Raw genomic sequence first — 24,773 nt, 5'->3', positions numbered from 1 at the left:
GTAAAGGATGTGGAGCAACTAGGACCCTCATATGTCACTGGTGGGAATATAAAATGGTATATACAAGATGCTTTGGAAGAGTTTGGCAGTTTCTTATAAATATATACTCCTGAGTTTTTAGCCAAGAGAAATGAAAACTTATGTTCACATAAAAACCCATAAGCAAATGTTTATGGCAGCTTTATATTCCTAATTGCCAATAATTGGAAACAACCCAATGTTCCTCTGCTGGTGAATGGATAAACCGTACTACATCCCCACAAAGAAATACTACTTAGTAATAACAAGGTACAAACTGCTACGAAGTGTAACAACAGGGATAAATCTCAAACGCATTATGTTAAGTGCAATAAACCAGATTCAAAAGGCTACATCTATTATGATTCCAACCATATGACATTCTGGAAAAGCCAAAACTATAGGGGTAGAAAACAGATCAGTGGCGGTGATGGGCTGGAGGTGGAGAAGGGATACATTACAAAGAGGCATGAAGGAATTTTTTAAGGTGATGAAGATGTTTAATATCTTGACTGTGGTGGTGGTTACACAATTGATATCTTTATCAAAACTCATAAAAGTGTACATTAAAAGGAATGAATTTTACTGTATATAAATTATACCTCAAAAAACATGAGTTACTGAATTAAAAAAACAAAGCCATGATAAAATTTTTCACTAATATACTGCACTTAAGTCCACTCATCTTTCCCCACTTAAAAAAACTTTTTTTCATGAAGCATAAATACCAACTTTTACAACCAAAGGAAAAATTACAATACTCATTGTAATACTTATAAAAGAAAAATATATTTCTGAATAAACGGTTTAGCACCATCTATTCTATAAAAGCTCACTTAAAATCTGACCTCGCCTCCTAGACTTTATTCCCATAAGTGAACATCATTATCACTTACCTGGAAGCCAGCTTGTTTTTCTCCTTCCTTGACCTTGGCCGGGCTGTTAAGGGAAGCTCACTGACTGGAGTCAAATCACTGATCACCTTATTCAGTTTCCGAAGTTCATTACCTATCTGAAGTAGTTTTTTAGGATTTGGAGTCAGATCTTCTACATCAGTTCTCCGTGACTTCTTTACCGCATATTTTCCTATAGATTGTTTAAAAGAAATTGAAATAAGATGATTTTATTTAACAAGACAGACATTTTCCACAGCCGTATTTTAAACCACTCTCTCCCTGCAACTTTTCTTTTTCAGAAGCCTCAGCATGTTAGCAACCCATCCAGAGGGCTAGCCTGCTCCCCTTTACACTTTGTGGCGGCAAGAAAAGGGGGCAATATGCACAGTTCCAGCCTTTCCCCATCCTTCTCCATCCCTGGGTTTCCAGCCCTATTTTGATGAATTCTTAATTATCTGCACAGCAGTCCTAAGCCTCACAAATCCCAAGCCTGGAATCCAAGTTCAGCTGCACACAAAAATTAGGGCTAGGGTATAATATTGGAGATTTTACCCAAACTAAAAGGTTTCATGCTATGAATGAAAAGTTGTCAGACATATACGTTTTATGTTGGACTCAAAATTTTAAGAACAAGTAAGGATCACCTTGTTTGAAAGCTCTTCTTTGGTTGCTTTAATCAAAAACATTACAGAAGGTTCAAGGCTTCCTGCCCTATTGCTCCAGGCAAAAGGGGTGGCTCTGCCCTCCGAACTCCTACAGTACACTGAACAACTTCCCTAGTACTCAGCATGTGTTACTTGGAACTCTTTATTGGACCTGTAGAAAAAAACATCTGAAGGCAAAAACCAGGTCTTTATTTACGGAGAAAGAGCAGGGCAAAGAGCTAGGTGCCAGTGGAAATGGGAAATAAGGCACAAATAGCCTTCAGATAAAATTCCTATCCTCGAAAATACTTAGAAAATTAAATCTGCAGCATGAGTTGTTACTAAACTGTTTATTGAACATCAAGCTTAGAGGATCTCCCTGCCCCTTTTTGGTAAGAATTTCAGATTAACATAAAATAATATTGGTGCAAAAGAAATTCTACTTACAGATTCTCAGATTCACAATTCAAAATTTAGCCTACTTAAGATCATAAGTTTCTCCCAACTCCTACAATTCTTCTCTCTACGCTCTTTTTCTCCATAACTAACTAGTCCTCCTTTCATCTCCTTTTCCTCCCCTTTTCTCCCCACCATCATTTTTTATTCCAATCTTCTATTTTGTTTAGGCCTAGGGACTGGGCAAGAATAGAAAAGAGAAATGCTAAAGTTCATTCTCCTTCTCTCCAACCCTTCTGGTTATAGCAACCGAGGACGGTCAAGAATCAGCAGTCTCCTGACTATTTCCTGGAGTGGGTAAGTGCAACAAAAGAGACTAGAAACAAAACAGTTTTTACACATTCCTTCTTTCCTGCCTAGGTGGTATCTCTAACCAAAAAAACCCAAACCCGTTGCCTTTGAGTCAATTCCAACTCATAGTGACCCTACAGGATGGAGTAGAACTGTCCCATAGGGTTTCCAAAGAGCAGCTGGCAGATTTGAACTGCTGACCTTTTCATTAGCAGCTGAACTCTTAACCACTATGCCACCAGGATTTCCAGGTGATGTCTCTAGACACTGGTAAAAGCTGTTTGTGAGTGAAGACCAGTCATGGCAAGCGCAGCAGCTCTACTGTTTCCCTCTCCAGTTTGCAGGAAACGGCTGAGCACCTCAGGACACTGAGTAAGCATATAGCTTAGTGTCTCTATTTAAAGTCATGCCCTACAATGAGTGACACTACATACTCGACAGCAGTCCCCTCTTACCATGATGTAAGCCATTTTTCTGATACACATTACTTGGTAGGGTATCTCGATTCCATTCAGATGGCCTCAGCATCCTCTCTTGCTGTGATGGTGTAAGTTGCTCACTATATTCCCAGAAGTACCTTCTTTTACCTCTCTTCCGAGAGGATATTGATGTCATCTCCTTTAAGTCTTCTACAGAATCATTTTCATAGCCTTGGAAAAAAAAGGCATCCCAATTTTTAAGTTTCATGAATTTCAATAAGCCAATCAGGAAAGAAAAAAAAAATCTCTTCTATTTATCATTTGAAATATTTCTTTTCACCTGAAAACATTACTGACATATCAAGGATAATAAACCAAGTCTATAAAATAACTTTTAATATGGAAATCTCTAACTCATAAAATATTTGAAGATTAATAAATACAGATTAACTATACTGTTTATCCTCCTTGAGTTTACTTATAATTCTTGGGTTTTCTTTGATATTTGTAAGTTAAGGTATAAAATTCTTTTTGTATCTTCATGTAGGATTGAAAGAACAATGAAATATAGCTACAGGAGTATCAACAGTACAATTAGGTAATAATGGTACTTCGACACTATACTGTGATTTTACAACATCTTTCTTATAATATTTCTGTATCTGGAACATTCCCAGACAGAAAGCTGTGTGCATTTCTATGGTGGTGTTCTACAAGACAGAGTTTTGTGAGGCAGCAGTGGTTTTCTTTCCATCCCCCACCCTACCTCTTTTGGAAAAATACAAAAGATGACAGTTTTCACACAGGCTACCAAATAAAAATGCATTTGCCTTTTCTAGCTCATATTTTACTGAAGTAATTTACATATATTCTCGCCTTAAGATGAGAAGTGTTTTCCTTGCTAATAGGAAGTTTAGAAAATACTTAATTCTGAGCTACTAGAGCTGCTGGTCATCCCCAGTATCACCAGGATGACCTATAAATCTAAAACACCCTCAGATGATGGCCATCTTAGATGTAATCCTCATTATTAATGCCAGGTACATGGGGGATGGGGATGGGCCATGCACAGGACAGAAACAACCCCCAAAAAGAGGCCGGGAAAAACAATTCGGTGGCACTGACAAGCAAGATGACCACTTTCTCTCCTGAAAACATGACTCCCCTGGAACTGACACTGAAAAAGTAATGACATCTGTGTTTCGAAAAAAAGTTTTAAATGTACCAAGTTTTTTTCAGAGTAAGAATCAATCAGGAGTATGATTCGACTTATATGCCATTCTGGAAAAGGAAAAGCTACAGGGACAGAAAGTAGATTAGTGGTTGGAGGTAGAGGGAGGGGGTGGCTACAAAGGAGCACGAGGGAATTGTGGGGTGTGCATAAACTCTTCTGATCCTGACTGTGGTGGTAGTTACGAGACTGCATGCACTTGTTGAAAACTCATACAAGTGGACACTTAAACAAGGGTGAATTTTAATGTGTGAAAATTATACTTCAATAAACATGACTTAAAAACAGGACAAAACCAAGCAGGAGAGCAGAATGATTTCTAGGCAGCAGTCAGAACAGGCTTTTATAGCGTCACTGGCATTGACAGTGCACATGTGGTACAATATGCCAAGCAGTGTGGCTGTGAGCCTTAGGTTCTTCTTAAGAAATGACCCACCAGTTGAATAACACAATTATTTCTAGAAGTCTGATTTTAAAAACTGTAGTAGATGCATAAAACAGTAGCCTGGGCTTGCTTATTTATACTTACGTTTCAGTTCAAATTAAAGGATTTTATCTCGCTCAGTTATCAACCTAGTTTTGAAAAAGTGCAAGGGCCACAACGTGCCACCAGAAGTTGCCTTAAAAAAGATCCTTGCTCCACTGGGCCAAGCAAAAATTAGACTTGCAGAGATTCCCCTAGTTGAGGTGGGCACACCTCAACATAGGCAGATGCACCAATCAAAATACTCCCACCTTCCTGCCAATGTCAAGAGCTGGTATTCCTTATTTAAGTCTACCAACCCAAACCATAAGAAAAAAATTTTATATACAGCCTCCTCGGGCAACTCATATTCCCAGGTTTTATTGATAAACTCCCTTAGCTAGCAACTAACTTTGTTTCTCCTCATGTGGCCTGGATTTCTGGCAAAACACTGTTCCCTTCATATAATGTACCCACATATTTTATTTGAGACTTCTAACAAGCTAGTGAGGAAGAGGTTATTAACCCCATTTGAGACAAAGAAACATATTCATGTAGGGTTTAAGTGATCTGGCAGAGCTAGGACTGATTTAGGCCTCATGGCTCAAGAAGTCTTGTTACCCTAGCCCCAATGGGCTTCCCACTTTTCCTGTGCCTGCCAAGCTAAATGGTCTAAATGGAATTTTTTTTTTTTTTGCATATAGTCCATATTAAGTTTAAATAGTTTTATTTCCTCTGCCCCACCCAAATTAATTACCAGCTTTATTTACTTATATATATTCAGCTTTATTTCCAACAAAATATGTAACAGCCATCAATTTTCTTTGACCTAATATAGTAACATTTTCTAACAGCACACACCATAAATTACCATCACACCTACAAACTATGGACCTGTTAGCTAAAGACACTCACGTTTCAATATAGAGACGCCTGTGATCAAGTAGAATAAGGAAGAATTATAGTCCCATGTCACTGGCCTAGCATTTAAGGTAATGAAATATTTCTCAAAGTATGTTCTGGAGAATACTACTGCCATAAGATAAGCTTTCATGCCCAAGTGAGTTCCGTGGTCAAATTCATTTTAAGATACTCTCATCCTGCGTTCCCCTCTTATCAAGTCATGGTGCACATAAACACATTAAAACACTCTGAGTAATCACAGCAGTAAATAAACCCACTAAGCTGTAAGTTCCATGAGGACAAGGATCATGTCTGTTTTGTTCATCTCTGTATACATCTCTGTATAGCCAATACCTAATATGCACAGTGCCGAACTGAGACACCAGCACTCAAGTTTTTTTTAAAAAAAACAAATCAACGATTAACTTTGTTAATGCAACATTCCCCCTCAATCAATTTCCCTTTTCATTTCATTTGATGAAGCACCATGCTGATCTAACCCATTCCTTTCTGGTATGATTATGAAAAGTATACATGCTGCCTAAAATTCCAAGCACACATCTTTGGTTAGTCCTATTAATCTGGTAAAGTCAATTGTGAAAATGTTTAGTGAGGATTACAAATTAAACCCTCATTCTGGGGGTCTAATTCTTAGTGTCAGAACCATGTAATTCCATGACCCCAAACTGTTTAGCCTATATACAGAATAGGCTCTATTAAGACCTGGGAGCCAGTCCAGAACAGGGACTGAAGCTCCATTTTACACCTTTCCTGGAACTTTGTAAGCTCAGGCACTGTTGTAGCCATCTGCCAAGAAACAGCATCAAGGGAGCTAGCCATCACAAAAAGCCCTTTGTAAACTGCCCACTACAAATTAAACCAATCAACCCACCCTAAAACTAGCACACTGAATAAAATATAAATATCCCCACATCTCTGCGTCAAAGAATTTCTTCCTGCCTCATACCAATAATTCATTTTTGTATCACTGAAGTCACTTGTTCAGCTCTTTCTTCTAAGAGGTGGGGAAGTTTTCATTAGCAAATGTGAATAAAGCCCAAATAATATCACAAAACTGTGTTGATTTTGTGGTTAAAGCACACCATTCATTAGCATTTGTGACACTAGTCCATGGAATACTGACCAAAGGGGTTTCCTTCAAGTCAACTGAAAGTGAGTGAATTAAATGCCATCTGACCATTTAGAATCATTAGATGAGGCTAAGATGAGAACTTGACCCTGACGAGTGCTAGCTAATGCATTTCTAGCCTGGTTGCTTAAGACCAATTAACAAGATCACAAATGAGCGTTCTTCTATGAAAACAAGGCAAGAGCATGTGGAATGCCAGGACAACACCAACTACAACCCTGGCTCCCTCTTCAGTGAGGATCAAAGGGCTGAGAAAAAAGAAATGGAGGTGGATTTACTGCGTGAACTCTTCAGGGACCCATTCACCTCTCAACACGTTTATCCAGGTGAACCAAGTCAAAAGGTCAAGGGTGAATTTAAAGTGGAAAAAAGTCAAAGAAAAGCAAAAATACAACCAGAATTTCTTGCTTGCTTTGGTGATGGTAGGGTTTACCCACTCTGACTTATATACTCCTTTAAACATGAGCTGGTAAAGACATTTCCTTCCCCATATTTTCCATTTCCCTTAGTTATTACCCATCCTCTCTTAGTCTCGCCCTTCCCCTACCCTCCTATGCTAACTCTAAATATGGGACTCAAAGCAATAGGGCTGATTTGTTAAGACTTTAAGGACCACTTAGGGAGGGAGCTACATAACGTACCACTACCTACACAACAACTTACCTCGAAGCATCTCAAAGAAAGCAAATTTTATTAATTTGCTGAGACAATTTTTTTTCCTGCTGATAAGTGAAAAAGATGATTTGTTCTATCTATAGAGTTCTAAAGTAAACCAAAGAAAAGGCATAAGCCTTTTTCTTCCACACTGAACTTAAAACACCTTTTGCTTACTTGAAACTCCACCCAAATCAAACAACTTGTGTCAAATACATAAATCTAAGCATTTAGAGTAGAAAGATTTCACCAAAAAGAAAGTCTTTTAGCAATAATAGTGCTTCACTGGCTACACTATAGCTACTGTGACTTAAAATCCTTTCAGGAAATTAAATATCAATGTTTATACTGCCTGAAATTCCAGCGATCATCGTTACAACAAAAGAGCTCTCTCTGAGAACTTATAAAGTTTCTTTTTAGTAACTCTTAGGTTCTTATGCAGAATTACTAGCTCTAACATTATTTTCGAAGAAAATAATTTTGCTAAAATCTGAAGATCTTCACTTCTTTGTGTATCTTTAACTGTACCAGTTGGCAATGCCATTTTTATAAACAAACTGCACGAGCCAACAGTGGCAAGAGTCCAAGCACGTAGATGCTGAGGTCAATTAGTTCTCCACAGGTTTCACTTTCTGTCTCCATCTTATTTATATGTGCTGTATATAGAAAAAAAAAGCAAAGTTTCCTTCGTGCTCATTAAATTATAGCATGCATTTTTCTTGAATGGGAAAATACTGTGCAAATGAAAGATGTGGCAGAAACAAAGAAACAGCTCTCCTTTACATTATTCATTAAGCAGCCTTTGTTGGCTGTAGGCATGACTACTAATAACCATCATCACTTGGCTCACCATTCTAGGTACTCCTAACTCACCTCAATTGTAACAGAAGGACACAGGCATAAAGAGAAATATTTTCTAAACCAATAAATTCTGGGATGAATCTGAGACCCATGTGCTGGCAAACAGGTGGTCAAGAGTGACAAATCTGATCACTTCACGTAAGATAAGCTAAGAATGGCCCTCAAAGAATCAGCACATATACCGCTACACAAGCAAAAGTGATTATTTAAGAGCGGTTTGAACAAGAAGAAAAAAAACATTAAATATCCAAGCCAAGATATTAAGTCATTTAATCCTCACACTAAGACCAAAAAAAAAAAAAAAAAAAAAATCACCCAAAGCAAGGCTATCTATTTAAAAATATCAATAGAAAGGTCAGTTTGGCAGGCCTCCAAGTATTACAAACCTGGTTCCGAGAAAGTGTCACTAATATCATCATCCTTGTCATCTTCATAATCCTCTTCCTCCTCTTCCTCCTCTTCATTTTCAGACAGTTCATGCTCACTGCCAAACCCTTCATCGTGGTCCTCATCATCGTCCTCCTCATCCTCCTCGTCCTCCTCAGGTCTGCATTTGGTTGGCTGTTCACCCAAGTTGTCAGAGACGAAGAGAGAATAATTGTGCTCTTCCTTTTTCTGGGATGAATCTGAGACCAATGTGCTGGCAGAAAGGCTGCTACTCTCCCCTACAGCAATTGACCCACGACCATCCTGGGGCAGTGGGCTGAGTAATAGTTCCTGGGTTTCTTTGAAAGGCAAAGCGGGAGTGGCACGACCCTGCAAAGGCTCCATCCCTTTTTTCTCTTGTCTCTTTGCTACTGCACCGCAGTAGCAGGTATTCTCCTTTGCTGCATCGGTGTGAACCTGGCTCAACAAGTGCCGGGTCTGCTGCACTGGGTTGATCTTTACCTTTGCCTTTTTTACATAGTCTTTACATTCAACATGAAAGTTCACCTTTTCATTATGATACACATTGGTCTTCACCATGATTTGTGTGCTTGAAGTGGGTTTACTTGCTTTCTGGACACAGTCTGACAAAGGGACCTCAGCCTGAAGAGTCTTAGAAGAACACACAGGGGCAGCGGCTCTGCTTGTGATCTTTTTACCAGGGAATGAAGAGGGGAAGGGATTTTGTTTGACGCTGAAAAGTGAATCAGGGTAATAAAGGGAGTCAGAAACAGACTGAGAGTCCTCGCTGTTAAGTTGGGCCAAAGTTGGAGTTTTACTAATGACCTCTTCATCTTGGTAAGGGCTAGAAAAGTCATCGAGACCCAAGTAATCCACTTCTTTTGTTCCCCAGATGTCACAGCTGGTTAGTTTGGTGTACTTTGTTAAGTCTTCACAGTACGTATCCCACTGTTCCCAGTTTGAGGTTAAAGCACCCTCATTATCCAGGACATCTGTGAAAGACTCCAGATTTTCAATGTCTTTGCAGTCCTCCAGAGAAAGAAAACTGTCTCTAGGATTCTGTTGGTAGTTCATTTCTCTATCCTGGGAAAGGATTTAAAAAGAAAAAAAAAAAAAAAATCACACAATTATTAGGAAGGAAATATTCACCTCCATCCTCACTTCTATATATCAAATTGAGAAGTCACATCTTGACCTCGGTCTGTTTTATTTCAAGACAAAGGCTAGTTATATGATATTTTTACCATTCTATATGTATTTTTTTTATATGTATTATTCCATATAATATATTCCGTATAATATTTTTCTCTTGGGCAAGGAAAATTTTTTAAAAAAAAAGGAAAATATGTCCTTTGAGAGACTTTTAATTTTTTTTTTTGACAATAGAATTTTAAAAGTCATCCTTCTTTAAAGCTAAAGTATGGTCCAAATATCAAGGATTTCTTGAGCTTTAGTATAAACATTCTTCCAAAAAAAGTTTGTATTTCTTTATTTTTTACTAAGGATTTTGTGATCTCTTAGAAATAAGCTTAATTATGAGACAAATAATGAAGACTTTACCTTCATTACAGAAAAATCTGTCTTAACTGGGAACTTAAATATAGGCGCAAAGACTAATCAAGAGTTAGAACTCAGCCACAGAAGGATAAGATCTTTGCAAGGCCTTACAACCACTTTTGGGTACGGGGGGTAAAATAACCCCTCATCCATTTTAGAGATGGGATTTTAAAATGTCAGTAAGACTGTGTAGCCATCAAAAAGAATGAAGTAGAGCTCTAACAAGTAATCCACTATATATATGTCCACTATATATTTTTATGTTAAAAAGAGGAAGTTACAGAATATATCTATAAATGTATCATCCAATTAAAAAGCTTATCCATATGCTTATATATGCACAGAAAAAACTCTGTTAGCAGTAGTTAAATCTCCGAAGGGGGCATGGAGGGTGAAGACTCAGGAAGGAAAAGAGGACTTTTTCAGTTTTCCAGTTTGTTTGTTTATTTGCATGTGTGTATCTAAGTGTTCTAACCGCTTTATTGAAATATACTTTACACAAAATTCACCCATATTAAGTGTACAATTCAATAGTTTTTAATAAATTTACAGATTTCTGCAACCCATGTTTCCAGTTTTTATATGCTTCTGTGTTGCTTAAGTTATATATAATTAAAATTTATTAAAAAAAAACTTTTTTTCAGGCGGGGCCAAGATGGTGGAGTAGTCAGATACTTCTGGTGGGCCCTCTTATAACAAAGACCCAAAACAAACAAGTGAATCAATTAAAATGACAATCTAGGAGCCCTGAACATCAAAGGCAAAGTTGAGGAATTCGACTGAGTGGCAGCAGGAGGGAAAGAGAGTTCAGAAGCAGCAAGGAGTTGGCAGACCTCACCCAGCAGGAACCAGCACCCTGCAGGCCAGATCTGCTGGTGCAAACATGGTAAGGCAAGCAGTGGCGCTTGAGACACGTTTTTCACATTGGGAGAGACCAAGCGGTGGAGAGTTCACTCACGCCTCCAGAATCAGCGAAAAGCAGTGCTCTCAGCAAAAGGTAAATACTTGTGTCTAATCTACCATGCGAACCAAAAAACACCCCTTTGGAAAAAAACTCTCTCCCATTTAACTGACCCCTCCCCACTCTGCACCAGGTCCCAAGTCGGCTTCAGTGATAGCCGCTTTCCCTGGGCCAGGTTGGAAGTAGGACCTGTTGCACACCCTGAGCCATCCTCCCGGCCTTGCAAAGGAACAAATTAACAAACGCGGAAAAAAAATAATCTGCTGGCTTCCCTAAGCTGGGAACTCAGGGCAGAAACAGCTCCTTTGCCTAGGCACAGGCATAAGTGGTCCACAAACTCTGAATGCCTTTCACCCCTGCACAGACCTGTGTGGGCCCATTTCAACAGCATAGGCCCTCACTCGCACAGTACAGCAGGGTATATACCTGAGTCTAACTTCAACTGTTTCAGCTATATGGTGGAGGGGAAGGTTTGTGACTTTGACACTGCTCTGCCTATTAATAGGGTTCTCACCTACCCATATCAGGGGCCTGAGAATTGACGGCTTTACCCATATCACCTAACCACCCTCAACAGGGTCCAAAGATAAGTGGTGCCTCCCAGTCCTTTCAGCCAACAGCACTGGGTGCCCACAGTCCTGCTGCAAAACCCACCCACCTAGGCGCCCTAGGGAACAGGGACACGCTTTCCTCACAGACACTCAGAGGCAGTTGTCAGTCCTCTGCCTTGCTCAGCACAGAACCCCCTACTGCAGCCAGATACCTGTTCCTACACCAATCACCTCTGCTTATCTGGGACTGTAGGTGAGAGCCTGCACCACACACTTGATGTCCAACTACCTGGATACCTGAGCTGAATCCATACAAGAAAAGCAAACGAATTCCTAGGCTCATATACTTATTAACAGCTCTAACCACTTGGTGACAGGACTTCAGAGCTTCAAAGGCACCAATAATCAAACTAGTTTACTGAAGCAGTCTATCTGGGCATATCAAAACAAAACAAAAAGCTAGGACACAGTAAGCAAACATAAAATGAGTAAGTACAATAACTTATTGATGGCTCAGTGACAACAGTCAATATCAACTCACACAAACAGGCAGACCATGAAGGCTTCAGCAAGCTCCCAAAACAAAGAATCAAGAAATCTTTCAGATGAAGAGAACTTCCTGGAATTACCAGAGACAGAATACAAAAGATTAATACAGAACTCTTTAAGAGATCAGGCAAAACACAAAACAAGCCAAGGAACACAGAGACATGGGATTAGAGAAACTTAACAAGATCAGAGAAGAACATAATGAAAAATTTAATAGCCTCCAAAAATCCATAGTGAGACAGCAAACAGAAATTCAGAAGATTAACAATAAAATTTCAGAATTTGATAACTCAACAGAAAGTCATAGGAGCAGAACTGAGAAAATGGAAGTCAGAATTTGTGAGACTGAGAGGCCTCATGCTAACTGATTTTAGAACCTATGATACCACCACAGTTATCAGAACAGCCTAGTACTGGTACAACAACAGATACATAGACCAATGGAACAGAATTGAGAATCCAGACATAAATCCATCTACATATGAGCAGCTGATATTTGACAAAGGCCCAAAGTCAGTTAAATGGGGAAAAGACAGTCTCTATAACAACCAGTACTGGCATAACTGGATATCCATCTGCAAAAAAAATGAAACAAGACCCACACCTCACATCACGCACAAAAACTAACTCAAAATGGATCAAAGACCTAAATATAAAATCTAAAACGATAAAGAGTATGGAAGCAAAAATAGGGACAATGCCAGGAGCCCTGATACGTGGCATAAACAATATGCAAAACATTGCTAACAAAGCACAAACATCAGAAGAGAAACTAGATAACTGGGAGTTTCTAAAAATCAAACACCTATGCTCATCCACAGACTTCACCAAAAGAGTAAAAAGATTACCTACAGACTGGAAAAAAGTTTTTAGCTATGACATTTCCAATCAGTGTCTGATCTCTAAAATCTACATGATACTGCAAAAACTCAACAACAGAATTAGTGAGATTGAAGATAAAGCACTTTACACCAACATATTTGAGGAAAAATCAGATAAAAGAATCTAAAAAATGAAGAAACTCTAAGCATTATGTGGGACTCTTACCAAGAGAAAAAAACCTATGAGTGATTGGAGTACCAGAACAGGCGGGGATAACAGAAAATACAGAGAGAACTGTTGAAGATCTGTTGGCAGAAAACTTCCCTGATATCATGAACGATGAGAAGATATCTATCCAAGATGCTCATCGAACCCCACACAAAACAGATCCCAAAAGAAAGTCACCAAGACATATTATAATCAAACTTGCCAAAACCAAAGATAAAGAGATAATTTTAAGAGCAGCTAGAGATAAACAAAAAGTCACCTACAAAGTAGAGTCAATAAGACTAAGCTCAGACTACTCAGCAGAAACCATGCAGGCAAGAAGGCAATAAAGGAAAAAAATTTGCCAGCCAAGAATTACATATCCAGCAAAACTGTCTCTCAAATATAACGGCAAAATTAGGACACTTTCCGATGAAAAGAAGTTTAAGAAATTTGCAAAAACCAAAATAAAATTACAAGAAATACGAAAGGGAGTCCTCCAGTTAGAAAACCAGTAACATCAGATAACACCCCAAGACTAGAACACAAGACATAGCAACCAAATATCAACAACAGTGAGTCTCTGATGGAGGAGGAGAAAAGTGGCATGCAGAGCTCAAATTCACATAAAAAGACCAGACTTAATGGTCTGACTGAGGCTAGAAGAACCCCAAAGGACATGGCCCCCGGGCTCTCTACTAACCCAGAACTAAAACCATTCCCAAAGCCAACTCTTCAGACAAGGATTAAATTTTTTTTTTTTTTAATGAAACATAAAATAATACTTGTGAAGAGTGTGCTTCTTAGTTCAAGTAGATACACGAGACTAAATGAACAGCTCCCGTCTGGAAGCGGGATGAGAAGGTTGAGATAGGAGCTGGCTGAATGGACACGAGAAACCCGGGGTGGAAAGAGGTAGCATGCATTATAGGGATTGCAAATAGGGTCGCATAACAATACATGTATAAATTTTTGTATGAGAAATTAACTTGAGCTGTAAACTTTCACCTAAAACTCAATTAAAAAAATATATGTATATTTTTTAAAAATACGCAATAAGTGTGTTCAGATATTGCTTGGAATTGCTATTTTTGTCTGACATTCTCTACGTCATACCCTTGACCCTAAACGTGTTCGGCGTTATCACTAAATTTTCCAGCTGAAAAGTCTTTTAGCAGTTTGGCATGTAAATGAGATGAATTCCTGTTCTCCTCATCAGAAACTGGACTTAAATATATTAGATAACCTTTTCTCTTGTTATTTACAATGGGGTCATACATTCTTTCAAAATCACTAGAATTATACTTGCAAGAATGAAACTTAATTTAATCACACCCCTTTTCGTTTTCAGACATCTATACATTAAAAAAACCTACCATGCATCTTTTATCCCAAATCAACTAAAGCAGAATCCAAGGAAATGTTACTTACCAGTTCATACATGAAATCTGGATCTGAACTATTCGCTAAAAGATCTGTGCTCATCAGAGTCTGTTCTGAAAAGGTGTGGCTTCGAAAGGCATCCCCGAAAGGCGGATCCATTCCGCTTACACTAGGCTACAACAGAGTCATTTTAATTTTAGAAAGTTAGACTAATTCAAGACCGATTTTACTGCACATGAGCCCCACCTTCAAACCCCACAAAGTAACTTATTATTTTCAGAGAACAATTCTGCATTTTTTCTACTGTTTAGTACATGAGAGTTTTAACTAGCATTAAACTGTAGACTTATATTAGGAAAATAACAAAAATACATTAAAAACAGAAGCAGAAATACATAGTAGCATTAGTTTATAACATCTAACTTCTAGAAACAAAAGCTTATTTAGCCACAGTGGCAAGATACAGCACCTAAGTGTACTTTTATTTAGCTATATAACATTTCTTCAAATTGCTCTCTTATTGATATTCTGTTTTCACTCCCTAAGGTGAAGAATCTGTGCCATTCCCTAGAGTACACAGAGGTAGCAAATCAGGCTCATCTCACAACTAAGGAGAGTCTACCGTCTTACTTCCCAAAACAAGGCGGGAGACAATTTGGGTATCTCTAGCAAGAAGTCCCAATAACCCAGTGGTTAAGAGCCACGGCTGCTAACCAAGAGGTCGGCAGTTCGAATTCACCAGCTGCTCCTTGGAAACCCTATGGGGCATCTACTCTGTCCTACAGCATTGCTATTAATCGGCATCAACTCAACCACATGGGTAAAAGTCCAATAAATGCCTGTGTGAATGTGATGGAGACAGGACCAGAAAAATACCCCAAAATCTCCTGGGTGAGACCAAAAATTTGGGCATGAGCTCAGTAGACTTAACTCTGAAAAAGATACAACCTACTCTATAATAAGTAAAATTTAGAAAAAAAGACTCAGCACCCAGAGTTAATGCTTCTTCTTCTCTTTATCTCCTCCTTCCATTTCAACATCTACACAACTTACTCCAGAGTCAAGTCAGGGGTCACACTCCTGAAGTGGCTCAAACAACAGGAAGGCCTCACTTTGCAGTCTAACTTGGATGAAGGAAGAGAATATGAAAGAATAAAATTTCTCTCTTTGCCTTTCTGTTCTTCTTCTGCAAGTTTCTGCAGAAACGAAAGACTACTTATTTATATTTTTCTTTTCTACTTGTTTATATTCTCTATTCATGTACCTTCTACCTACCACAGATTTGCCTTTTTACACACTTTCACATCATGCTTTTCTTCATTCGTCCTCCACATCCCAACCTTTTCTTTCTCTTATTTTCCCTAATCCTCCAGGCTGCATGATTTTTCTTCTAAGAGAAATTTAGTTTGAAGGAGTAGGTGTTCTATAGCCTTAAATTCAAGTACTCAATGAATGCCAAATAAACCTTGGTGGGATGGTGAGGGAAGGATTCTAAAAGGGAATATGTAGTCCATTTCGCACAGGGGCTGGGCTGAAGGTAGGCCTCTGGTCTGTCTAATGTCAGCTAGCAAATCTCCTTTCTTGCCCTCTGCTGCCTGCCTCCTTGAGTCACTAGATAGTCAGCCCCAGCAGCTTATTGATCTCCTCTGTCCAAGGCTAGCTCTGGATGTCCCCGCATGAAGCTGCCTAAGAGTCCCTGCCCTCTCATTTCTAGGTCTCTCCTTAGGACTGAAAACAAAGAGAGAGAAGCAAGAGCTAACCACTGGAGAGGGAAGCGAAGGGGTTTGGAGATACAGAGTGGGGGGACTAACAGCACTTCATTTCTTGTTTCAGCGATTGCCTTAAACCCAAACTGATCAATTCAAAATAGTCACCACAAGATAGATACAATCGTTTTTACACGTTTTGTGGAATATGTATGTACACAGAGAGAGAGAGATTGGCATACTGAGACACATATATACATTTAAGTCCCTCAACATTTCCTCTTAACTACTTCTAAGTTCAGCTGGCATAAATGGAGGAGTTGGGAAATAGGAAGAAGACAGATGAGATAAAAACAAGATTTCTGAGGCAGATGAATTGTCAGGGGAGCTGGTTTAGTCCCCATAAAGCCAGCAGATATGTCCACCTTCTTACCTACTTTTCATTCACTATGCTCCCTGTGTCAACCTCATTAAACATCAAAGCTATAGCAAAGGAGGAAACAGAAGAGAATAGAAATAGGAAGGACACGTACTCAAAACTAGCTGAGACCAGTAATAAAATGTCCTAAAAATGTAGTACATCAGGTTGTGCGGAGCTTACAGCCCAATGGTACTGACTGACCTTCTGCAGTGGGAAAATACGGAAGTTTGCACCTTCTCTCTATGACTTACCTGAGGCATTTCCAAGCCCAGATCCTGTGAGTCCAATTCCAAACTTCTTTTTTTTTTCGTTTGTAAATTCCTTTCCAGCTTTACTTTTAATTTCAGGATCAAAGATGATTTTCACAATATGTGTTAAGTTTCCTCAGAATGCCTTTAATTTAACTGCTTGAATCTCCACTTCTTTAGTAATTCTGTATGAATCTATCAAACAACAACAGACAGTAACTTCACTGAGCTCCATTAAAAACAAGTTGACCTTTTAAAACCTTTCAAAAACTACATTAACAATGAACACTTTAAACTAGTAAGTCTCGTGGCTGCAATATCAAGAGTTTGGTCAGTCTTAGTTCCTATTATTTTCAGATTCATCATTCCTCCCTTGTTTGTTTCTAATATAAGGCCGGTCAATTACCAATTAAATTGGCAATGTTTTAAAAAGACATCCTGACAGAATTAACACAGGCTTATGGTTCTTGTGATCTGAAAGAAGTGTTATACTTAAAGTAAAACTCTCATTCCTTTCTTTTCTGTAGGACAGAAAGTAATGTCTCGACATTTAATTCGATTTATTGTATGTATAATCATTACTACTAAATTAACCTAGATTTTAAAGCTCTCATAAATCTAGACGAGTAATGAATATAATAGAAGAATTTAGCATATTTTCTACATTAAACAAATTCATATTCTTAATGATGTATATGGACATTATTCTTTGAGTTTTAAGTAAAAGTTGGCCTTGAACTAGGGATTAGTCCAGTAAGTTTTTAGTATCTGTATGTCGAGGGGAGAAGTGGGGATGAGGATTATGTTACAGAGTGGTTGCAAGGATTAAATCAAAGAGTGGTTGTAAATCGCTAGCCTTAGCCTAGTAGGGACTTCACTTAGTTCCCTTTCCCTCTTCTGTGAAGACTTCATCAGGAAGAACTGAGTGACTATACCCACTTTATTTTCTCTCCTAGACCAGTGGTTCTCAAAGTCTGATCTCTGGACCACCACCACCATCAGCAGGAACATCAACCCGGATATCTGCTGGAAATGCAAAATCTTGGGCCCCAGCCCAGACCTATGAAAGCAGAAAGACTTCAGTATTTCAGTACTATTCTGGGGGTGCGGCCCAGCAATCTGTGTTTTAAGAAGCCCTCCAGATGATTTTTATCCTTCATAGCATTTGAGAACCACTGCCCTAAATTGAACTCACTCTCATTCAATCTAGATGCAGTATCATTTCTTAAAATTAATGGACATAGCCAGTTTAAACTGACCTGCCTTCTGTGGTTAACATATTCTCTGGGATAGAAGCTTGGAGTGTTACATTATTTCGCTTTCAAAGGCTTCTTGTTGAACAAATAAGAGATAGTCAACAAGGGACTGGATGACTGTTCTGCTTAACTAGGTTAACAAATTGACTACAATTTTTGTTTCCTGGATCTTTGCTGGGCTCTCCCCTCTGGTGGGCTGTCATTTTGGGCTCACTGGCCAAACCTAGGGAACACTGTCACGTACCCAGCCTGGGCCTAGAAACAACTCCATGGCTCAATCCAGTGCCGCCATCGAATGAGATTGATCCCTGCCCCTGCCAAAGGCCCGTTCTTGCCCAGCATCTCATGTAACCTCAAGCTCTGGTCCCACTGCTTGTAGGCCGTTTCGGCCCCAACTCTTCCTCTGACTCCTGTGAAAAATAAGGCCAGCCACTTTTTCTAGACTTATAACTTAGGCCCCCAAATGGCATCTGGTTCAAGTCATACATTCAATAAAGTGGACCAGTGTACTTCTAGTCTATAACCTGGATCCGGGAGAAGAGTTTGATATCCTCTAAAGCCTAGAAACACTCTCTTACTAGCAACAGAGCTGAAGTTAAGTTCTAGTCAACATATATGTACTGGCATCTACTAAAGACACCACCTACCAACAGCTTGGTTTAGCAGGGAAACACTGGACAGAAGGAGCTAAGTTCTAGTCACAGCTATTACTTGCAAATTATACAACACTGGGTGAGTCAATCTTTCGAAGCCTCATTTTCTTCATCTCTCGAAAGAAAACAATAGTATTTTCTCATGGCTACCAAGTTTTCTAAGCCATAAAACTTCCATTCAAATGTAACTATTTCTTTTTAAAACTGTTTAAACACTTAGAATTAAAACAAGCCCTGGTAGCGCAGTGGTTAAAGCATTCGACTGCTAACTGAAAGATGGGCAGTTCAAAACCACCAGTGGCTCCACGGGAAAAAGATGTGGCAGTCTGTTTCTGCAAAGACTGGAAACCCTGTGGGGTCGCTATGAGTGGGAATCAAATTGATGGCAGTGGGTTTTGGGGTTCACTTAACAGTAAGCAAAAAGAGCACTTGTTTGGGAGATAGGAGATGTGGGTTCTAGTTTTAATCCCATAATTAAAACAAAACAGCCTTATGAATTGGAGCAAGTTACTTAATTTGTACCTTAGCTCCCACATCCGAGGAATAACAACTCTTAAGTATGTAACAGGGATGTTATGAAAATAAATGAGATACTAAATTAGGATGCAGTAATAAAACAGATTTGGAAAGGTGATTATCATCCATAGATGGGTTAGGTATATTTCGCTAATACTTTCTTTGTCCCATAGCTGGTCCAGCTCAGAAACTCAACATCTGTAACAGCTGTTGGAAACAAGGGGCTGAATGTTCTAAAGATGCCAATTTTCAAACAGAATTATCCATCATGTAAAGGGTTGGGCTCATTCACCTGGGTAATGAAGCACCTTAGTTGCTTCTCCTAGTCTCTCAAGTAGCAGTACATAGGATGGGGTTGGGGGAATCTAACCCAAGCAGTAGGACCCCATTTTGGTGATAAATTAACTCATCCTATCTCTAAAACTAACAACCCAAATTCACAACAAACTATCTTCATCCCCAATGTTTCGTATCCCTTTTCCAGAAATGCTTAGTACCAATCCAAGCATTTATTGTAAAACAACCATGAAGAACAAAAATGCCCATCCAAAAGTGGAAGAAAAGAAAAGAATAAAGGCTTCTATAGAAATTACCATTACATAGCATCTTCCATAATGATACTTTGCTCCAAAGCTGCACCCTATGCCAAGGAACCATCAACGAACGGCTAATAAGTAATAATGCTTAAATGACTAAATAGCACTGAGGAGAAAGGTGTGTAATAATTTTTCAGGACGCCTTCACACTTCTTTGGGCTCAAGAATATCCACATTTTACTCAAAGCTTTGATATTAAAGTACATAAAAAACAATGATCTAATTTCCCAACCAATGTATGACCTGAGTAAGATTTGTTCCAAGGAATGTTTATTCAACAAACAAAAGGGTTGTGAAGTTTGAAAAACATACACTGAACAAAACTGTTAAGCTTCCTTTAATTCTTCTTCAGGACTTCTTGGGAAGTTTAACGTGCTGATGTGCATTATAAATCACGAGTAGGTGGACACAGCACATCCCATTTCCCAAACCTATTTGATCATAAAATCCTCCTCCACCCCCTATCTTTCAGACTAATGCTTCTTTGGGAAAAGTAGGGAAAAGACTAAATTAATTCCTTTTGTTTGTAGCACTGGCTCACCAGTTCCCAATAAACTTTTGTGAGTTTTTCAAGGGAGAGAGGACTGTAGTCTATCAGAAATATTTACCACTAGATTTTCTGTACCTAGGCTCATTCAAAAAAATTCAACAATAGCTCATAAGCACAGGAAAAGAACTCCTGTAACAAATAACTAGCTTTCTGAAGCAGTCAGTTAGAGCAAATGATTGATGTACAAGCAGCAATGGTACCACTTGAAGACCATCAGTTTCAATCTCTCATAGTCCTTTCTACCAGGTGCCACCCTAGATAAAACCATTTAATCATATACTGATTAATCACATACTGAGACTTACTACACATGCTTCAAGGATTGGAGGAAGATTCATTAACAGCCTGTGTTATACACATGACACAACCTTACCTGCTGAAAGTGAAGAGGACTTGAAGCACTTACTGATGAAGACCAAAGACCACAGCCTTCGGTATGGATTACACTTCAACATAAAGAAAACAAAAATCCTCACAACTGGACCAATAAGCAACATCATGATAAACAAAGAAAAGATTAAGGATGTCAAGGATTTCATTTTACTTGGATCCAAAAGCAACACCCATGGAAGGAGCAGTCAAGAAATCAAAAGACACACTGCATTGGGCAAACCTGCTGCAAAAAACCTCTTTAAATTGTTGAAAAGCAAAGATGTTACCTTGAAGACTAAAATGTGCCTGACCCAAGCCATGGTATGTATTTTCAATTGCCTCCTACACATGTGAAAGCTGAACAATGAATAAAGAAGACTGGAGAAGAACTCATGCCTTTGAATTGTGATGTTGGAAAAGGATACTGAATATACCATGGACTACCAAAAGAACAAACAAACCTATCTTGGGAGAAGTACAACCAGAATGCTCCTTAGAAGCAAGGATGGTGAGACTTTGTCTCACATACCTTGGACATGTTATCCATGTTATCCATGGATCAGTCCCTGGAGAAGGACATCATGCTCAGTAGAGGGTCAGCAAAAAAGAAGAAAACCCTCAATGAGATGGACCAACACAGTAACTGCAACAATGGACTTAAACATAACAATGGTTGTGAGGATGGCTCAGGACCGGGCAGTGTTTCGTTCTGTTGTACATAGGGTTGCTATGAATTGGAACTGACTCAATGGCACCTGACAATATACATGCTAAGGAGTCTCTGGGTGGCGCAAATGGTTAAGTACTTGGCTACTAACTGAAAGACTGGTGGTTTAAATCCACCCAGAAGTACCTTGGAAGAAAAGCCTGGCAATCTGCTTCTGAAAGACCAAAGGCACTGAAAATCCTATGGAGCGCAGTTCTACTCTGATATACATGGGGCTGCCATGATTCAGAACAGACTCTACAGCAACCGGTTTGGTGATTTTTGGTTTTTTTGTATGCTAGGCAAGGCAACAGGTAAAGCAAGATAACAGGAATACTCAGAGGACCTCTTACAAAAACTTAAACCACTAATTCTAACTGTAAAAGCCAAACCAAGAGCTGACTAGGGTGCCCTAGGCAGCTCACATACATATCCAAGGGCTCTTAAACCATGCTCCTTCTCAGTTTGAAGGTTTCAGCTGATCCCTGAAAGTGCACATATTTTTTAAAAGTTCATATAAAAAAAATAAATTTCTTTATAATGAGAATATCTTATGAATAGGCAGATACATGATGACCAGAATCCCTGCAGCTCCCCTTTTATATGGAACTGGCATAAACCAAAAAAACCAAACCCAGGGCCGTCAAGTCAATTCTGACTCATAGCAACCCTACAGGACAGAGTAGAACTGCCCCATAGAGTTTCCAAGGAGCACCTGGCAGATTCAAACTGCTGACCCTTTGGTTAGCAGCCGTAGCACTTAACCACTATGCCACCAGGGTTTCCATGGAACTGGCATAGGACACAGCTAATATGAGAGGGTCAACAGTTTGTTTATATGCCCCTTTCAGTAACTCGAGGGAACTGGCTCCTCACAATGGTAAGAAGCACTTCCGGGTCACCCAACATTCATCAGGATAGATGTCAAAATTGTCGTTAAGAAATGCCAAGAAAATAGCAAGATTCGTGGCGTAACTTGAAGAATGTAATCAACGTCACTGAACTGTACATGTGTAAATTGTTGAACTCGTGTTTGCTGTGTCTATTTTCACCACAATTTTTTAAAAACTGCCAATATATTTACAGATAGATAGATGGCTGTCACTGAGTCAACTCTGATTCATGGCAACCTTACACACAGTAAAATGAAATGTTACCCAGTCCTGCGTCATCCTCAGGACTGTCATGTTCGAGTTCATTGTTGTGGCTACAGTGCCCATTCCTCTTACCAAGGGTCTCCCTTGCCCTCGCTGGCCCTTTACTTCACCAAACATGATGTCCTCCTCCAGCAAATGATCCCTCTTGATGATGCGTTCAAAGCAAGTCAGATGATGTTCTGCTTTAACCCATAAGATTTTCATTGGCTAATTTTCAGAAGTAGATCACCAGGCCTTTCTTCCTTGTCTGCCTTGGTCTGAAAGTTCTGATGAAATCTGTCTACCATGAGTGACCCTGCTGGTATTTTAAATAACAGTGGCATAGCTCCCAGCCAGTTTCACAGCAACACTCAAGCCAAAACAGAATGACAAGCAGACAGATTGGTGAGGGAATACATTTACACTCTTATATAATTTATCTACTGTGGTTTATTTTGATGTTTTTTAATCTTTGCTGGTTCATGCTCATCCTTTCTTTCATGTGGGCAGAGTTCTTGATGCCCTGTCTGTAAAACAGTACCAGATTCACAATTCTAATTTAATCCCCAGTAAAATTAAAACAAAAGAAGAAAACACTGACTTGATAATGCAAAAGTTTATACAATGTGTATACCACAGGGACTTGCCTGTTTGTCAAGAAAGACATTTATTGGTTTGCCCAAGCTCCTTAGCTGAGCATAACCCATCTACCACACGTTCCACCTAGCCTTCTATACACCGTATGTCCCTCTCAACCATTCCTTCCTTTCTCAAAACTACTTTACTCTGCAAAACTATCTTTCGGATCCTTACTAAGTCAAGCCACTACCTGTTCCATGGTACAGCAGAAATCTGAGATCCTTAAACCTCCAAACCACTGAGGAAGCAGAGGACAGGGGGTGTGTGGGTGGGTGTCTGTGGGTGTGTGTGTGTGTGTGTAGGGGGAATGAGGGGGCCAAGTTCTCCCCTTTATTATGTACTATAAATCTTGTAAACACAATTCAAGGTGAATCACTATTCTTTATCTTCTAGTAAATCTCTAGAAAACAGGCAAGTAAATTTCAAACTCAATGGATATAGTTTATGTCAGGAATTATTTTAAAAAACCAAACCCAGTGCTGTCGAGTTGATTCCGACTCATAGTGACCCTATAGGACAGAGTAGAACTGCCCCATAGAGTTTCCAAGGAGCACCTGGCGCATTTGAACTGCCGACTTTTTGGTTAGCAGCCGTAGCACTTAGCCACTACGCCACCGGGGTTTCCTTATTAAGAAAAGACCCTCATTATTTACATTCCAAATCTGCTGCTACTACTCTTTAAGGATGGAAGACAGGTGAAGATGTCTTCTCCCTCAGCCTGGGTAAGAAAAGATAACCGTCCTAGCCAAAGCAGTACTTACCACGACCTTATAAACATACGAGGTCCTTCTGTGATATCACTGCAAACTTTCTATCCCAAGATCAATCTAATTAATAGTCTCCTCTTTTGCCTCTCTCACTCAGAGAGTTTTAAAAATATGGGGGTTGAATTCAGTTTGCAAAAAAAAAAAAAAAAAATTAATTAAAACCAGATTTTACTGAGAACCCGAGGAGCTAAGATACTAAATCTCAAAAATGATCTCCACTTAGATACACTCTTGGAGGAAGACACGAGACCTCTCAGAATTTTGCTTGATTTCTTTCCAAAGGCTCGGCCCAAGTCTAATATTTGGGCTGCAAAGACAGCAAGTGGTAGCTTATTAAAACCCCTTGGGAACCAATAAAACCATTCAAGCAGGTCCCTAGATCACTCTGAGTTGAATGGGAAGCGTAACTTTTTATTTCTGAACATTAACAACTACAAATGTTGGGGTTTTCTGCAGCCTTTATACCTGTCAGCTAAGTTGTTCAGAGCACAAGAATAAGAGCAGTGGAACAGTTTCAGACGGAACCAAAGACTGCAGTTCTAACCCCAGCCCCCCTTGGTTACCACCGGAGACAAAATCTTCACACTTTGTATTTGTGCAGCTGTTTACAAATTACAAAGCACATCACTCTACCCTGTCATCTGATAAAACAACATGAGGATTTTCATAAAATAACTTGGTGAAGAAGTCAGGGTAAGTATCAGCATTAGCATCACTCCCTACCCCGTCTAGCCCCTTTCACATTATTTTTAAAGAGTTTAGCAAGGATAACAGATTTGTCCAAGGCCATTCAGTAAATGAATG

General features: G+C 39.2%; 1 protein-coding gene across 4 annotated transcripts in view; it reads right to left on the bottom strand.

Annotated features, from left to right (window-relative positions):
* The window catches only part of CREBRF (CREB3 regulatory factor), a 60,396-nt gene that overhangs the window by 23,500 nt on the left and 12,123 nt on the right, over positions 1-24,773 (bottom strand). For 2 of the 4 annotated variants that reach the window (XM_023551472.2, XM_003404662.4), the window contains exons 2-6: positions 16,782-16,973; positions 14,452-14,577; positions 8,373-9,456; positions 2,761-2,955; positions 915-1,104 (exon numbers count right to left, since the gene is read on the bottom strand). In XM_023551472.2, coding sequence (XP_023407240.1) covers positions 915-1,104; positions 2,761-2,955; positions 8,373-9,456; positions 14,452-14,577; positions 16,782-16,790 — 1,604 coding nt within the window. In that variant the 5' untranslated portion in view covers positions 16,791-16,973. The remainder of the gene's footprint in view (positions 1-914; positions 1,105-2,760; positions 2,956-8,372; positions 9,457-14,451; positions 14,578-16,781; positions 16,974-24,773) is intronic. The other 2 variants (XM_064279132.1, XM_064279136.1) reach the window with 2 other exon arrangements.

Source organism: Loxodonta africana, chromosome 2, assembly GCF_030014295.1.
Source record: "Loxodonta africana isolate mLoxAfr1 chromosome 2, mLoxAfr1.hap2, whole genome shotgun sequence".
Lineage (NCBI taxonomy): Eukaryota > Metazoa > Chordata > Mammalia > Proboscidea > Elephantidae > Loxodonta > Loxodonta africana.
The sequence above is the reverse complement of the archived record's forward strand: the minus strand, read 5'-3'. Positions and strand labels throughout refer to the sequence as shown.